This window comes from Terrapene carolina, unplaced genomic scaffold (assembly GCF_002925995.2).
Source record: "Terrapene carolina triunguis isolate 2854851 unplaced genomic scaffold, T_m_triunguis-2.0 Scaffold67, whole genome shotgun sequence".
Taxonomy (NCBI): Eukaryota; Metazoa; Chordata; order Testudines; family Emydidae; genus Terrapene; species Terrapene triunguis.
In genome coordinates, this window is record NW_020664418.1 from 34,344,925 (window position 1) to 34,358,598 (window position 13,674).

The following is a 13,674-nucleotide window of genomic DNA, read 5'->3' on the forward strand; positions in this document are numbered from 1 at the left end:
TTCTTGAAAAATACATGCTGGCTATTCCTTATAACCCTATTATCCCTCTGGGTACTTACAAACGGATTGTTTCATAATTGGTTTCAGTATCTTTCCAGGTATCAAAGTTAGGTTGACTGGTCTATAATTGCCCCCCACACAGCATCTTTGTTTCCCTTTTTAAACACATGCCTACTTCCCTCCCCCCCCCCCCCCCCCCCCCCGAAAAAAACTCAGTGTCACTGAAAGGAAGTAAGCATTTACTTTTGTGACATAACATACTAGGTATGTGACACAAAATGCAATGGCAGATTGCCTGGCATGGCCTATTTGAGGTAATGCTGTTGTCTGGGATGCCACTGTTTGTGACCCAGACAAAGAAGTAAAAAAGTTTCTCTTCTTGTCAATCAAAATGCAGTCCTATCTTTATCTTCACATTGACTTTATCGGTACAAGTAAATATAGGTATCATAAGAGGTCACATTATATACCATGTCATGTTATATATTTGCACTAAGCAAGAATATTTCTGATTCCCTTTAAGTAATGACAGATTGCTCCTTACCTGAGCCTAGTGATACCACCGGTGTGCACCAGTAGCCATTGGGACTGGTGAGTAGTGACCCTGACATCTGTGCTATTTGTAACCTTGTCCCATGTCAAGTCAGTGAGACCAGGAAATAAAGACCAGTCTCTTACCAGCTCTCACATGCATCACAGCTTTATGGCATACTAGACTATAACACATATTGTAACAGTAGAGGTAATATTTAAAGAAGAACATTTAAAACACAGAACAGTAATAAAAAACTATCACAATGAAGTGCCCTGGGGGCAAAAGGCAGCCTCTTTTCAAAGAGAAAAAATATAATGATTTACAAAATTGTAGTTCGCAAAATTTTCCAGAAGAATATTTTAAAATCAGTTTAAGCTACTAGAGAAAAGAAACACTACTGGAAGTTGTGAAGTAAAAAAAAAAAAAAAAAAAAGAGACTTTTCTACTCCCAAGAGATTAACATCACACACTTTTTAGCAGTGGTCAATTAGCTTCCTTTGCTTTACATTAGACTCAATGGCCACGGGTTTTTTTTTTGCATCTAAGCTCAGGCTTCTAAGTCTGGTTTAGGGACCTAAACAAGGGGATTGATTTTCAGAAGAAATGAACACTAAGCAGTTCTCACTGATGTCATAAAGGTGCTTCTGATTGTGCAGTTGAAGTAATCGCTAAATAGAAGTTATTCTAACTTTCCTCCAAAGCAACACTTTTATGCAAAACACAATGAATGAGTTCCCATTAAACAAGGATTAATTCTTAGCTAGCTGTAGACTTCATGGAATTATAATGAATTATTGTAAGGGACTATGACAAAGCTTATGATAAAACTTGATTTCAACATATTCTAACAAAAACAATTAACAGTGGGTATAGTGGCATCTTTCTAAACTAAACTGTCCCAGACAGAACGAGGAGTACTTGTGGCACCTTAGAGACTAAAATTTATTTGGGCATAAGCTTTCGTGGGCTAAAACCCACTTCATCAGATGCATGGAGGGGAAAATACAGTAGGAATATTACACACACACACACACACACACACACACACACACACACCATGAAAAGATGGGGGTTGCCATACCAACTCTAACGAGACAAATCAATTAAGGTGGGCTATTATCAGCAGGAGAAAAAAAACTTTTATAGTGATAATCAGGATGGCCCATTTCAAACAGTTGACAAAAGGCAGGGCTGAAAGTAGAAATAGGGACTTACCGGTACGGGGCTGGATTGGGGCCGGCTCTGGCTCTCAGAAGGGGCGGGGCCTCAGCCAGAAGGGGCGGGGATGGAGGGGTCAGAGCCAGCCCCAGCCCGCCTTGTACCAGTAAGTGCCCTCCCCCTCCCCCGCTGGGGTAGCAGCGGCAGCTGGGGGCTCCAGCAGCAGTTTAAAGGGCCCAGGGCTCGGCCCCAGCCCTTTAAACTGCTGCCGGAGACCCTGGCTGTTGCTGCTACCCCAGGGCTCTGGCAGCAGGGCTCCGGGGGCTATTTAAAGGGCCCGGGGCTCCCCTGCCTCTACCGCCCTGGGCCCTTTAAATAGCCGCTGGAGCCCTGGGGTAGCAGTGGCAGCCGGGGGCTCCGGCAGCAGTTTAAAGGGCCGGGGCCGTAGAGGCAGCGGGAGCCCCAGGCCCTTTAAATAGCCCCCGGAGCCCCATCACTACTCCAGGGCTCTGGGGGCTATTTAAAGGGCCCAGGACCCCCCTGCTTCTACTGGCCCATTAAATAACCCCCGGAGCCCCGCTGCTGCTACCCCAGGGCTCTGGCGGCAATTTAAAGGGCCTGGGGCTCCAGCGGCTGCTGAGACCCCAGGCCCTTTAAATTGCCACCTGGGGAAGCCGGGCTGCCCCGGTACGGCGCACTGGCTCTTGCCGCTACGCCGTACCGGGGCGTACCGGCTTACTTTCACCTCTGCAAGAGGTTGCCATACCAACTCTAACAAGACAAATCAATTAAGGTGAGCTATTATCAGCAGGAGAAAAAAAACGTTTGTAGTGATAATCAGGATGGCCCATTTCAAACAGTTGACAAGAAGGTGTGAGTAACAGTAGGGGGGGAAATTAGCATGGGGAAATAGTTTTTAGTTTGTGTAATGACCCATCCACTCTCAGTCTTTATTCAAGCCTAATTTAATGGTGTCCAGTTTGCAAATTGACATACAGACCTAAAGTTGCAATTCTTCAACAAAAAAACTTCAAAAACAGACTCCAACGAGAAACTGCAGAACTGGAATTAATTTGCAAACTAGACACCATTAAATTAGGCTTGAATAAAGACTGGGAGTGGACGGGTCATTACACAAACTAAAAACAATTTTCCCATGCTAATTTTTCCCTCTACTGTTACTCACACCTTCTTGTCAACTGTTTGAAATGGGCCATCCTGATTATCACTACAAACGTTTTTTTTCTCCTGCTGATAATAGATCACCTTAATTGATTTGTCTTGTTAGAGTTGGTATGGCAACCCCCATCTTTTCATGTTCTCTCTCTCTCTGTGTGTGTGTGTGTGTGTGTGTGTGTGTGTGTGTGTGTGTGTATCTATCTTCCTACTGTATTTTCCACTCCATGCATCTGATGAAGTGGATTTTAGCCCATGAAAGCTTATGCCCAAATAAATTTGTTAGTCTCTAAGGTGCCACAAGTACTCCTCGTTCTTTTTGCTGATACAGACTAACACGGCTACCACTCTGAAACCTGTCCCAGACAGGTGTAGTCCATGGACATACACTATAAACTCCCTTTCCACCAGTCACTGTAAGGGATGGTAAAGCCTTACCTGCAGACAAACTATAGTCACCCAACATCTATGAATCACCAAACTTGGATAATGAAATACATGAGAACTCAAACTACACTAGCTACATGACATTGTACAAACTGATCTCTAACACAGCCCCAACCACACACAAAAATGGGTTGGGCAACTGGCACAAGCAAGCGTTACAACAGATTCCATTTATTTATTGCTGAAATACTGCAGTGAGGCAAAGTCCTCAGTGACCACCACAATGAAGAACGATATCAAAGAATATATAGATGACCTTGTTATTTTTAAAAATTATTATAACTCAGTAACTTCCTGAAAAGACTATTATATTTAAATGAGAAAGAGAAGGAGAGAGAGCACACAAGAAAAAGAATATTCCTCCGGCAATGTTAAAGACCAGTAGTTAACAATGATATTTAACCATCTTCTTTGTTGACACTTTAAACTAGCTGCCAGAAGCAGGTATATTCCACTGTTGAAGCTAGTCTCAAATCATTTTTCCTCCATGTGCGCCTGTATATATATAGTACAGAAAAGTGACTTACTTGGGAATGATTGCTTGAGGTCTCAATTTTCTCTTGAGATCTGTCTCTTGCTAGTTTGGCAGCTTCTTTTACTTCCTGGAATTTCTCTGCAAACTGCCAAATGCATGAAGGATATTTATTAAAATTATTTAGGACACATTAACTGTTCAGAATAGTATCTTTATATGGTTTCTTTGTAGTCTGCAAAACCCCATGACCAGACAATCGCTTATGGCAATTTTTAAATTTTAGATATGAAACATTAAGTGTGTGCTTGATTTGAGTTAGAAACAGATTCCCTTAAAAGGGATGGTAGTCACTGTTTTGAAAGCAGGGCAATATCTCCATAGTTTCTTTAGAAATTACTAATAAAAGTCTGGGGGAAAAAGTGAACGTGATTTTTTTTTAAATGTTCATCATCTATTAAAGTTTGAGGATAAAAGATGTAGGTTTAGATTAAGGGTTATCAAATGTCTTTTGTTCTGAAGGGAAAGGCAACTGAAGGAAAGAATATAAATGAGCTTGTGAGACATTTGGGGGATTGAGGACAGGGTGTCATAAAGGAACAGGAAGGTGAAATTAAGGTAACCCCTCCACCCCAAAAATAAAGCAGGAATGTGGGAGCAAATGGCCTCTCTCTTAAAAGTCTCATTATCTTATGGCTGATAAAAATAAAGATATTAGACAATGTTTGAAGACATAAAACTTTGGATGTTTCTGTTCACATAAAATATTAATTCAAATCCCCAGGTAAAAATGCAGTAAAGGTTCTATAGTTAAATCTAAAGATGGGATTTTCAAAACCAAGTTCCAGTAGGCTCTGTACTTCTGAATTACCTTGGTGCTTTTGAAAGGCCCATCCTAAGGCCTTATAAATCAAAGGCCTCATTCTGCTGTTTTGGTCTTATATGCAAACCCCAATCATTAACACAACCATTTAATTTTGTGGGTCCTGCCCCAAAAAACACAGTTTCAAGAAGTGGGGTAGGGAGGCATTTAAATAAAAAGTATTCAGTATGAGGGAGGGTGTCTGTAACACTTTGACTGTGTCTTTCACTTCTACCAAAGGCAGTTCAAACATACATGAATTTATTGTGGAGAAATTTCTAATATTGGAAAGGGAAGACAACATGAAACTTGCTCAACGGTCAGCCATATTGCCTTCCAGATAGGTATATTTCCCTCCCTAAATAGCATCCAAGATGTAGAAGCCACATTTTATTACTTCAGTGTAGCTCATTCCCCCTCCTTCCAATAGTGATTTTTTTTTTAAATCACCTGAATAGATCAATTTATTAAGCACCTCTCCACTGAAACAACTGGGCATGGCAGAGCGATGGTTGAGAATATATATAATGAAAAACAACTAAAACACAACAAACATTCAAATGTGAAAAAAACTACACTTACACTAAAATCCAGGAACAGAAGGGAGAACTATATGCGAAAAAGGGACAAGGGAAGAGTTAGCAGGGGGGAAAAGGGTTGTCACAATAAAAATATATCTTGAAAAGAAAGATGTTTAAAGGAGGGGAGGGATGGACTGAGATGGATTATAAAGAGGGAGTACCAAAGGGAAATCTCAGTCATCTGTGAAGTACAATGGTGAAATCCCTAAAAAGTGAGTGTCAAAACAAAAGTACCCCTCAGGAAGAAGGTCAAAGGAGGCACAAATATAGCCATAGACTACACCGCTAATAAAACCACATGATTCAATTCTTCAAAATTATATCAAGTCTATCCAAAGCCATTACAATGGTTAACACTCAGCACTTTTATCACACATTCCATCCAAAGATCTCAAAGTTCTTGCACACATTCATGAATTCAGTCACACAACAACTCTATCAGGTAAGTAAGTACCGTCACCTCAAATTTACAAGGATGGTAGCTGAGGCAGAGAGAGAGAGATGACTTGGTTCAAGACCACACAGGGATTTGATATATGCTTCAGCAGCTGACACATTTACTATGGGGTTCTTACACCTTTCTCTGGTAGTGCCCATTGTCAGAGACCGGATACTGGACTATCCTGAACAACATTATATTACATATACACATATTCTATTATATATACACACACACGAACATGGAGATTGCTGCTAGAACATTGGAAGATTAGTTTTATCGATTACCATAATTCAGCTCTTACACAAGCCTAGAAAAAATTATATCAGTAGTTAACACATTACATAAAACACACACACAGTGAGTGGAAATTACCATGAAACATATGTCATCGTAGGATTCCACTGGATGGGCATGCATGTGCTTAAAGCCAAGGGGAATTTCAGATATAATATAGAGAGGGTTGTGAATATGATCTGTGAAGGTACATATGAAAACACTGAACTACAGAGTCCAGGCACCTTCAGCTGGAGTTGCATATGAAAAGAGTTTACTATTTGAGGGAACGTACAGGTAGTATATTTGTGATTCAACTATATCTGTAGACCTATAAAACTCACTGAATACAACTGCACTATGTTTTGCCCTTGAGTCATGAAACCCTGACCTTTCTAGGTAAAATACATTTTATGTTGCAACTGTTGTTAGACCAAAACATCTATAACAACAAGATTATTTCTAGCATATTGTGTCAAAAATAAGCTCCAAACTTGGGTATCTTTAAGTCAGAATACAGTTTATATTAATGTTATATTGAGTCGCTCTCTTACAATAAATCTTCTGTATCAAAATTCCTATGAGTCTAAGTGCACTAGAAAAAAAGATGAAAAACTAGAAGAAGTAATCTTTCAAATTTGATTTCTGAAACTATCCTCATAATGGACACAGATGACCGCTCTGAAAAATGTGTGCTGTGAAGAGAACATTTTCCACAGTTCCATATAAAAACATTATATGTGAATATATGAAACACCCTCTCCTCCCATTCTTTAAAATACACCTCTACCCCGATATAATGCTGTCCTTGGGAGCCAAAAAATCTTACCGTGTTATAGGTGAAACCGTGTTATATTGAATTTGCTTTGATCCGCCAGAGTGCGCAGTCCCGCCCCCCCGGGAGCGCTGCTTTACCGCTTATATCCGAATTCATGTTATATCGGGTCACATTATATCGGGGTAGAGGTGTATATAATCAACAATGATCTCAGTCTAGTTGTGTGATTTTTAGTCAAGGCTAAAGTTTACTAATAAATTTTATTTAAATAAATGTGCTTCTAGCAGCAAAGAGCAACAAAGGAATTGTCCACCAACTTAAAGGGACATCTTCACTTTAAAAACAAACAGTCACATTTCTGAATTATTTTTACCCACTATTGTGGCTAGAGTTAAAGGTTATTGTAACTGAAATTATAATGAAAAATATTCTCTATTTGTTCAGTTTGTTACTTTATGCATTTGTTAGCATTCAGTGCATAAACAGTTTTGCTGTTTCCTCTTTAGAAATGTCTTTTTTTCTGCCTAATTTATACTTGTTGGATTCCACTAAACAATCTCTGCTTTTCATTGTTCGATAGGTGCACTTAGCTCTTGTGAGAAATGAAAGACTTACACCTGACTGCTCTTCTAACTATGTAGCCATTGTAGTCGCAGACTAAACTTCTGCACCATTTCCAGTGCCAATTGCTACATCAGCAACAGGACAAGACATTTCTGAGGGAGGTTACAGAGTGTCTATGGAACTTCTGTGGCATTGGTAATGCATGTATACCCAATCCACTGTTGGCTGCAGAATCACAGGGATCCTATTTTCTGAGAATTGTTAATATATTATGCCCCCTGACCACCGCCCATTGGTATTAAAACCCGTGTGTCACTTCTGTGATCTGGACAGGCCATGAGTCATTAAACCAGCATAACAGCTGGTTGTTTTTAATGTGTATTTTGTAATTAAAACGGTTAATCGTAAGCTTAGTAAGATCCTACTAAATATATTTTTAAACATAAAGAAATGTAAGGAGTGAGTGAGATTTTCTAGAGAGTGGAGGTATGTTTAGTTATTTAAAGTCTTTCAAAAAGTTGCCTCATTCCTCATCCGCACTCTTCTTTTCCCCTAATGCCACTGCTGTAGCTATTTCAAATGAACTCTTTTGGGCTGACAAACCTATCCAAAATTAACAGAGGAAGGGAGAAAGGGAAAACAGCAACTAATCGTTGCTGCAGGTTTGAAAGTACATTTCAGAGCCAGCCCCAGCTTCTGCAGCCAGTTATGAATTATATATGACATCTCACAGCACTCCAGCAAACTGTGGGCACAGGCTGCATGAAAGGAAGGATTTGTTGCTACCAAATCTTGACAAGTGTTTTTGGTCTTGGGAAAGCGTAGCATACAAACGCTATATTTGGTTATGAATCTCCCCTGCTGATATTTAATGGGGAATTGAACGTGCGAATAGGTGTCACATAATATGAATTATTTGAAAGTCACTTGAATCTGCAGATAGTCATCCACAGAAATATATATTTTAGTAGATGTTACATTTTACATGTTTAGGTTTTACATTTCTGGTGTTATGTTTTATTCCTCCTAAGCACAAGTTGCGCCAGTGCCAGAGCTATAAAGCAGCTGCCCCCCCCACTCGGGCCCCCCCAACCAGTCTCATTTATATTTAATTGCCAGCTCATTTTGCAGGAAGCTCTTGGAAACTAGGCTGCATGAAATTTGCCATTTATGTTTTGTGAATGAGTTAAGATAATGGCCCACAATTAATGAGTGGCTCATTCTGGCGATTCTCTTTGATATACCAGGTTTCAGAGTAGCAGCCGTGTTAGTCCATATCCGCAAAAAGAACAGGAGTACTTCTGGCACCTTAGAGACTAACAAATTTATTAGAGCATAAGCTTTCGTGGGCTACAGCCCACTTCTATATGCATCCGAAGATACCCCGCCCCCTGCCCAGAGGCCCAGCCCCTGTTCACTCCACACACCACCCCCCCCCCACACACACACTCCCACACACACCCATTGCTCACTCTCTCTCACTCACTTTCACAGGGCTGGGGCAGGGAGTTGAGGTGCAGGAGGGGATGAGGGCTCTGGGTGGGAGTGCAGGCTCTGGGGTGGGGCCAGAAATGAGGGGTTCAGGGTGCAGGAGGTGGTGAGGGCTCCAGGTACAGGAGGGGGCTCCGGGCTAGGGCCTATGGGTTCGGAATGTGGGAGGGGGCTCAGGGCTGGGGAGGGGGTGCGGGTGTGGGAGGGGGTGCAGGTTTCAGCGTGAGGTGGGGGATGAGGGGTTTGGGGTAAGGAGGGGGCTCAGGGCTGGGGGTTGGGGTGCAGGAGGGGTGAGGGCTCCAGCTGGGGGTGTGGGCTCTGGGATGCTGGAGGGGGCTGAGGTCTGGGAATAGGCGGCTCCCGGAAGCAGCTGGCTTGTCCAGCTCCTAGACAGAGGGACCGGGGGCTATGTGCGCATCCCTTGCCCGCAGGTGCCACCCCTGCAGCTACCATTGGCCCCGATTCCCAGCCAGTGGGAGCTACGGAGCCGGCGCTCGGGGCGGGGGCAGCGCTTGGAGCCCCCTGGCCACACCTGTGGCTAGGAGCCAGACTTTAGCCCCGCTACACCGCCAACCAGTCTTTTAGCGACCCGGTCAGCATTACTGACCAGAGCCGCCAGGGTCCTTGTTCAACTGGGCATTCTGGTCAAAAACCCTAGACACTGACCCCAGTCATGTGACAGGTTTATTAAAAACTTTTGTAACTGTGGCCTATTGTCAGGAGATTAGGGCCAAGAAATAAAAAACAGTTTATCAGCGTTCTCCTGTCACCCTTTTATGACAAGGTCCATGCAAAAAAGTGTACATGCACGGGAGGCGTATATCCACACGCTCAATAACTCTACTGTGTTCCACAAATCAGGTGTGGATTCTTATGCTCTCTTTATTAAAAAGAGATAGGCCTATCCGATGCTGGATTGGATAAGTGTTGTTTGGTTTAGGTATCAAAATTACGTGTGTGTGTTAGAAGGTGCCCAGTAAGGATTTTGTTGCCTCAGAAGACTGAAGTGCACTCGCTAGCAAGGGAGTTACCTGTGTTTTAACAGTTTATAGAATTCAGTGGTATATCCTTCCAGCCCAGGACTTCTCCCTGATTTTAATGAAAAAATCACTTGCGGTCTACTGGTGAGAGCATTGGACTAGGACTCAGGAGACTAGGTTTTATTCTCAGTTTGGCCACTGGCCCGCTGGGTGACCTTGGGTGAGTCACTTTACCTCTGTGTCTCAGTTTCTCCATCTGAAAAGTGCTATGTAAGAGCTAGGTACTTTTATTATTTCTTCCTATGCTATTGGGCCATCTAGTACCTCCCTTTCACTCTGTCAGTCTGGGCATTAATATCTTGCAGTATGATTCCTCCCCAGTTCGTAGATCCTTTGGCAAACAGGGGAGCTGTCTTTTTTTTTATTTTATTGTTGTCAGTACTTCTAATGCTATTTTCGCATTCTTAATCTCTTTGACTAAGTCTACATTATTAGACACATTGCTTCTGCAAAATTTGTTCCTCTAACTTTTCCCGGTTTTACCAATGTCTTTTTTCCCTATAACTATGGCATGCTATAGTATGTCCCCTCATTACTGCTTTAAAGGCTTCCCATCTAGTTCCCCGGGTATATCCCGTGAGCTATTGTCCTTAATATAATCATCAATGTAGTTTTCCATTTCATACACAAAGTCTGTGTCTTTTAACAATATATTACTAAATCTCCAGCTTTTATTAATCCTGAACTGGACTTTATTTTCATGAAGACAGGAACAGGGTCAGAGATAGTCCATTCTAATATTAAGATTTCATGTAGGAAACCTTTTGATATTAAAATTAAATCTATTCTAGTATGTGGTTTTGGCAGTTTCAGAGAAAAAAAGCAAAATCCAAATCTCCATTGCGTCCTGTCCTTTATATACTAGTTCCAGCATTTGAGCTTCTTTAGATGGACCTTGTCTTGTTGGTAGTTTATCCCACATTGTGGTTAGACAGCTATTGAAGTCACCTGCCACTATTACCTTTGAATTCTGGACCATTACAATCACTCCAAAATTATTTCTGAAGAAAGGTATATTCCTCACTTGGTGCATAATTGTTACATGTTTGCCCTCTGCACACCCATCTGCCTTCTGGATAGGTTTTAATCCTTTTACATTCCCATTCTACTTAATACACACACCCCTCTCTCATGGGAGCTGAAAGATATTCCATGGTACACATTCCTTTTAAGATTGATTCTTCTGTTTTGAGATAAGTTTCCTGAAGCATTGCCACAGATATGTTCTCCTTTTTTTAAAGCAGGTAATATTTTTTCGTTTTACTGGATGGTTTAGTCCTGTAACATTCCAGGAGAACCAGATTGTTACCAGGACACATTTCTAGTCACCCCAAGAGCAAAAACAATTTTGCATGAACATTTTTGCAAATGTGAAATATTTGCAAAAAATGCAATGGTGTGGAAAATGCATGAACTCAGTAAGACCAACTTAATAAAAACAAGTTCATGTAGAATTCAGTCACCCAACTGACTGAAAGTAAACACATTACATCCAACAGGCTTTTCCTTTCCCTACAATGGTCAGTCTTCTTTCAGACCCAAGAAGCAGCTTTTAAAATTTCAACACTAGTACCTCTCAGACGAAAACATGCAAGAGGGAGATTAATGGAGACTGTTTGGAATGCCCAAGGACATGATATTTGGTTAACTGATAAAACAGTGCCAATAAGGGCGGCGTGTTCATGCTTAAAACATCAACTATGAGTTAGATAAGTACCTTCTTTTATTTTGTGAACAAACATTCTGGTTGCTTGACTTGCGTTTGCAAAGTATTAATTGAATCACTGCGAGAGCGTATTGTTTACACTACTAGTTATTTATTACCAGAGTTGGCTGGATATTTTACAAGCCTTCATTGTAACCAAGCCCTGCTCTGCAGACAAGTGACATGGGGGAGCTAGAACTACAATCCTCAGCCTTCTGTTCCAAAAGCACAGGCCTACACCAGCTGAGCTAAAGGAGAACTTTCCTTTATAGTCACTTGTAAAGTCCCCTTAACATCAAAGGGCCAGCCACTATGGGTCAAATTCACTCATCAACACCCAAACCAGTCCACCGCTACACTACATTCAAGGCCATATGTACTTCATAGGAAAACAATTTTGGATTCTAGATAAGCCTATTAGTTGGATGTCACTGCTACAATGATAAAGACTTCACTGCAACATAGATGTAGAGTTAAATATGCATAGGCAGCCTAACTTTGGCATTTTTTGACATTTTAGTGCTTCACTTTGTATCCTTAATGTTCTTTTAATGTAGTTTTTGTATAAAATGAGCATGTAGTCTAGGAAAAGAGATGCCAAGAAACTGCTTAGACTGTATTTGAGAACATCTAAAAAACTAAGCTTCAAAATCTTATAGCCTTTTGTTTTTATAGAGGGCCACAAGTGATCAAATTAAAATGTATCCTTGTGTCAGTGAACTTTTGTAAACCTTCACAGAGGCTCTATAAGCAACCACTGGATAGTTAAGAGTTTAACAACTTGCATGTAGAGAAGAAGAGTTAATGAGCTGCCAAGAAATTCAGTTTGTGCGACTCCTACCAGATTGGTACCGACAGTGCAGCAGTTCCTTAATTCCCAAGAACCACCCCAACTGCTGTTTCAGAAATAAAATGAGCCCAGTTACCTTTGTTAGCTGCTGTTCGGAGGAAAAACCCAAACCAAACACAGTGTTTGCTCTGCTGTCTGCCCACTGACCAAACTTCTGCGATGTTTTCGTAAAGGTCATATTAGGTGTGATTGTGCTGTTTATAATCACCTGTTTTAAAAAAGTTTAAAAAATAATTAGATACAGAAGCAACATCTGAAATGCATATTCTAGCATCATTATTCAGAATGATTAGCAGGTTCCCAGTCTAAATTTGGAGTTTGCGGTAGGCATGATGCATTTTTCCTACTTATGAAATATGTTAATACCTTGACTCACTTGATTCAGATGCTCAATAACTTTTTATTTAAAAAATGCCACTGTGGTCCCACAGCTTACTACTCCTGCACTATTGCATTGAAATTAGAATTGTGTCATAATCAAAGAGGAAGTAGATTCCTTTAGCAAGGTGAAAATGAGTGAAAATGTTTTTCCCTCTGTAGATGGGAGAATCCACAAATCCACTACTACTAAACGAGAGCTCACAGAGCATCAGGAAAATGCTTCCTTTGAGGAGCTGAAATACTAATTGACTGCTGGCCTGGCAATGTTAAGAGTTACAGGAAAAATCTTTGGACATAAAAATAATTCATACAAGGAAAAAATATAAAATTAGTCCCTGCAATTTCTATAGGAATGTTACAGATTCCAGACAGAGATGTCTTTTTTCTATTCTCCTCTCTTGCTAACTTCATTTTGTTTGGATTTTTTCTGCAATCTTCCAATTTCGAGGAATTTCTTTTGACCCATGTATTTTGCCATATTTTGTTTTGTTTTATGATCTTCTTTGTAAATGGGTATATTTGTAAATAAATGTATTTATTAGATGCTCCCATAAAACTTTCAGTAAGCATTATAATAAATAGCCAGTCAAAAATACTTCTACATACACTATTAACAGCTTCCAATACCTTGTGTGAGAGCCAGGTGCATCCAAGGCCAAGAGTTCTGGGATGAAGGGCAGTGTCTCTGTTGGGAACTCACAGAAGCACTTGCATTTTTAGCATTTCATAGGCACTAGGAACTTAATTCTTCACTGCTTAGCACTTTGTGTAGCCATTTACCTACTTAGCACACGTATAAATGACCACATAAGGAGCTAGGCAGGGGAAAGTCAGGCACTAGGGCTGGGAAGGATGTAGTCTGTAGGGATTGTTTTACACACACACACACACACACACACACACACACACACACACACAC

The 13,674-nt window shown here is 40.9% G+C and overlaps 1 protein-coding gene across 1 annotated transcript in view; it reads right to left on the reverse strand.

Annotated features, from left to right (window-relative positions):
- Nucleotides 1-13,674, reverse strand: part of HOMER2 (homer scaffold protein 2) — a 63,872-nt gene that overhangs the window by 26,724 nt on the left and 23,474 nt on the right. The window contains exons 2-3 of the mRNA XM_026648552.1: nucleotides 12,451-12,582; nucleotides 3,844-3,936 (exon numbers count right to left, since the gene is read on the reverse strand). Of these exons, the coding sequence (XP_026504337.1) occupies nucleotides 3,844-3,936; nucleotides 12,451-12,582 (225 nt within the window). The remainder of the gene's footprint in view (nucleotides 1-3,843; nucleotides 3,937-12,450; nucleotides 12,583-13,674) is intronic.